Source organism: Mus pahari, chromosome 18, assembly GCF_900095145.1.
Source record: "Mus pahari chromosome 18, PAHARI_EIJ_v1.1, whole genome shotgun sequence".
In the NCBI taxonomy this organism is placed as follows: Eukaryota; Metazoa; Chordata; class Mammalia; order Rodentia; family Muridae; genus Mus; species Mus pahari.
In genome coordinates, this window is record NC_034607.1 from 24,565,020 (window position 1) to 24,568,472 (window position 3,453).

Consider the following 3,453-nt stretch of genomic DNA (forward strand, 5'->3'; position numbering starts at 1 on the left):
GTGGTTTTATGTCCTGTGGTTCTCTCCTTTAGGCTTTGTTGCGAGATGTTTACTATCTTGTCTTTTCTTTGGTGTAGGAACCTTCATTGTGTTGTAGTTTTACTTCTAGGGTCCTCTGTAGGGGTGGCTTGGTAGATAGATACTGTTTGAATTTGGTTTTGTCCTGGAATATTTGGGCTTCTCCATCAATGTTGATTGCAAGTTTTGCTGGGTATAGTAGTCTGGGCGGGTATTTGTGTTCTCTTAAAGTCTGTATGACCTCTGACCAGGCTCTTCTGGCTTTTAGGGACTCTGTTGAGAAGTTTGGTGTAATTCTGATAGGTCTACCTTTGTATGTTACTTGGCTCTTTTCCTTTTCAGCTTTTAATATTCTTTCTTTGTTCTGAGCATTTAGTGTTTTGATTATTATGTGATGAGTGGATTTTTCTTTTCTTGTCCCTTTTATTTGGTGTTCTATAAGCTTCTTGTACCTTTATGACCATCTCTTTAGGTTGGGGAAGTTTTCTTCTATGATTTTTGTTGAAGATGTTTTCAGGTCCTTTGAGCTGTGAATCTCTATTCTTCTTTATTCCAATCATTCTTAGGTTTGGTCTTTAAATTGTGTCCTAAATTTCCTGAATGCTTTGGGTTAGAAGTTTTTTGTATTTTGAATTTTCTTTGACAATTGTGTTAATCTCTTCTATGGTATCTTCTGAACCTGAGATTCCCTCTTCTATCTCTTGTATTCTGTTGGTGATACTTACATCTGTAATTCCTGACCCCTTTCCTAGGTTTTTCATTTCCTGGTTTGCCTCAACTTGTGTTTTCTTTATTGTTTCTACTTCTATTCTTAGGTGTTGGACCACTTTATGCAATTCTTTCACCTGCTTGATTGTATTTTCCTATATTTTTTTAAAAAAGGGATTTATGTGTTTTCTTGTTAAGGGCTTCTATTTACCCGTGTTTTCCTGTATTTCTTTCAGTGAGTTATTTAAACAGAAAGTCCTCTTTAAAGGACTCTATTATCTTCATGAGCTAGGATTTTAGGTCAGCTTCCTGATTTTCAGGTGTGTTGGTGTATTTAGGGCTAGTTGTGGTGGAAAATGGGTTCTGATAATATCCATGTATACTGGTCTTATGGTCTTGCACTTGCCTTTTGCCATCTGGTTATCCCTGATGTTTGCTTGTCTGGGTGATCCTTCTTGGAACCTGTCTCTTTTGCCACTGGGTTGCTTCAGGTTTCCTAGTAGGCCTGTGACCCTGGCTGTAGCAGACCTCCTGTAGGACCCTGAGTATATTTTTTAGTCAAAGATAATGAATAACTGATCCCTGAGTTCTTACAGGAAGGAATGTTGGAGTTGAGGTTTGAAGGACACAGTGTACTAGTGGAGGATTACCTGGAGGTAGAAAGTTCTGTGAAGGTTATGACTGATCATTATTCTGGTCTCATGAATATTTGTCTAGGGTCCATCGTGGCTCATATCACACTGGCACCCAACCCCCCACTCCACAATCAGCATTTTTGAATGAATATCATTCTGCAGTATTGAGGATGCACAACTGCAAGGCCATGTCCTGAGACAAATGCACTTCCCTCCTGTGTTTTCCTCTACAGCTGCTGGTTGAATACAGAGACGGGGTTTATCTGGAGTTTCCTGGGGCCGGTCTGCATGATCATCACGGTAAGGAAAACATTTCTTCAAGAACATTTTGGTGACCTCTCTTTGGTCGAGTTAGAAAGTATCATCACACTGTGAAGCTTGCTAATCTCAAATCTCTTTCTTGTGTTTCTTGAATCTTGAAGCTTCTGAGTTAGGATGTAATTGAATTGGGGTGTGATTTCTCTGTCAATTATTATTGATGCTCAAGTGCAAAATATGTACAAGGGACAACAACTTTTCTTATTCATGCTTTGAATTAAATGGGAAATAGATTTGTCTGTAGAAAGAATCTCTTGTGTACTGTATGGAAGCATCACCTGTCAATAAAAAAGGTGATGGCTTATTGCTGAGGTAGAATAGAATAGGTGGGAGTCTTGTAGGGAGACAGGAATTCTTGGATAAGGTCAGGCATGGGGAGAGATTGGCCCTGAACTCTGAGGAGACAGACACATGAAACTGAGGAAAGAAAGGTAAGTAACCATGTGGCAGAATTTAGACTAGATTAAATGGGATAATTGAGTTACAAGCTAGCAGGAACAAGCCAAAGCTGGTTCACCTAGGCATTTATTCATATACAATAAATCTCATAGCTATTATTTCAGGAACTCAGGTATGAGTGGGAAAGACCACAGTTATATCTGTCAGTTTCTTCTAGGTCTAGATATTGAACGGAAGAGAAAGAAAAAAAAATAACTATGTTTAGTATGTGCAAGTTGAGAGATATCTGTCAGTCTGAGGTTAATTTGGTCTATATAACAAATTAAGTTTTAGATCAGCTAGGCTACATTGCTATGTAGAAAGATCCTGTATACAAAAGAAAAGAAAGATGTAAAGGAAGGAAGAAAAGGAAGGAACTGAGGAGATATGGTCACGATTAGAAGAGAGATGAGAAATTCTGAGAAATAAGCAGAAACTAAGTGACATTTGAAGACACTGGGCACTGTTTTGGCTTTATTTCTATTGCTGAAATAAAAAGGGATTTATTTCAGTTTACAGGCTTATCTTGTCTAGTTTTACATCAACTTGACACAAACTAGAATCATTTGAAAAGAGGAAACATCAATTGAGAAAATGCTTCCATAAGATCCAGCTGTAGGACATTTTCTTAATTCATGATTAATGGGGGAGGACTACTGTGTATTGTGTCATCCCTGGTCTGGAAGTCCTAGGTTCTGTAAGAAAGCAGGCTGGGCAAGCCATGGGGAGCAAGCCAGTAATCAACACTCCTCCATGGTCTCTGCAGTCATTACCTCTGGCCTCCAGGTCTTTGCCTTGTTTGAGGTCCTGTCCTGACTTCCTTTGATGATGAACAGTGATATGGAAGTATAAACCAAATAAACCATTTACTTCTTAACTTGATTTTTGGTCATGGTGTTTCATAGCAGCAATAGAAATCCTAACAAAGACAAGGTCATAGTCTATCACTGAAGGAAGTCAGGGTAAGCAGGAACTTGAAGCATAAACCTATGATGCAATACTGATTTCTGGCCCAGGCAAGGACTCCTGCTTAGCTAGGTTTGTTATACATCCAAAGACCACCTGCTGCAGGAACTGTACCTCTCACCCTGGGATGAGACTTCCAACATCAGTTAGCAATCAAGACAGTACCCCACAGGCATGCTGACAGGCCAGTCTGATTTGACAACCCCTCAATTGAGACTATGTCCTCTGGTGACTGAAGGCTGTGTCATGTTGATAGTTAAGCCCAATTATGGAAAACCCTATTTCTTTTTTCTTCTTTTTTGGTTTTAGAGATTTATTGTAGAAAGGAGAGAGAGAGAGAGAGAGAGAGAGAGAGAGAGAGAGAGAGAGA

General features: G+C 39.3%; 1 protein-coding gene across 3 annotated transcripts in view; it reads left to right on the forward strand.

Annotated features, from left to right (window-relative positions):
- Adgre1 (adhesion G protein-coupled receptor E1) overlaps positions 1-3,453 on the forward strand; it is a 95,786-nt gene that overhangs the window by 74,992 nt on the left and 17,341 nt on the right. For all 3 annotated transcript variants that reach the window (XM_021217760.1, XM_029531290.1, XM_029531291.1), the window contains one exon: positions 1,595-1,661. In XM_021217760.1, the coding sequence (XP_021073419.1) occupies positions 1,595-1,661 (67 nt within the window). The remainder of the gene's footprint in view (positions 1-1,594; positions 1,662-3,453) is intronic.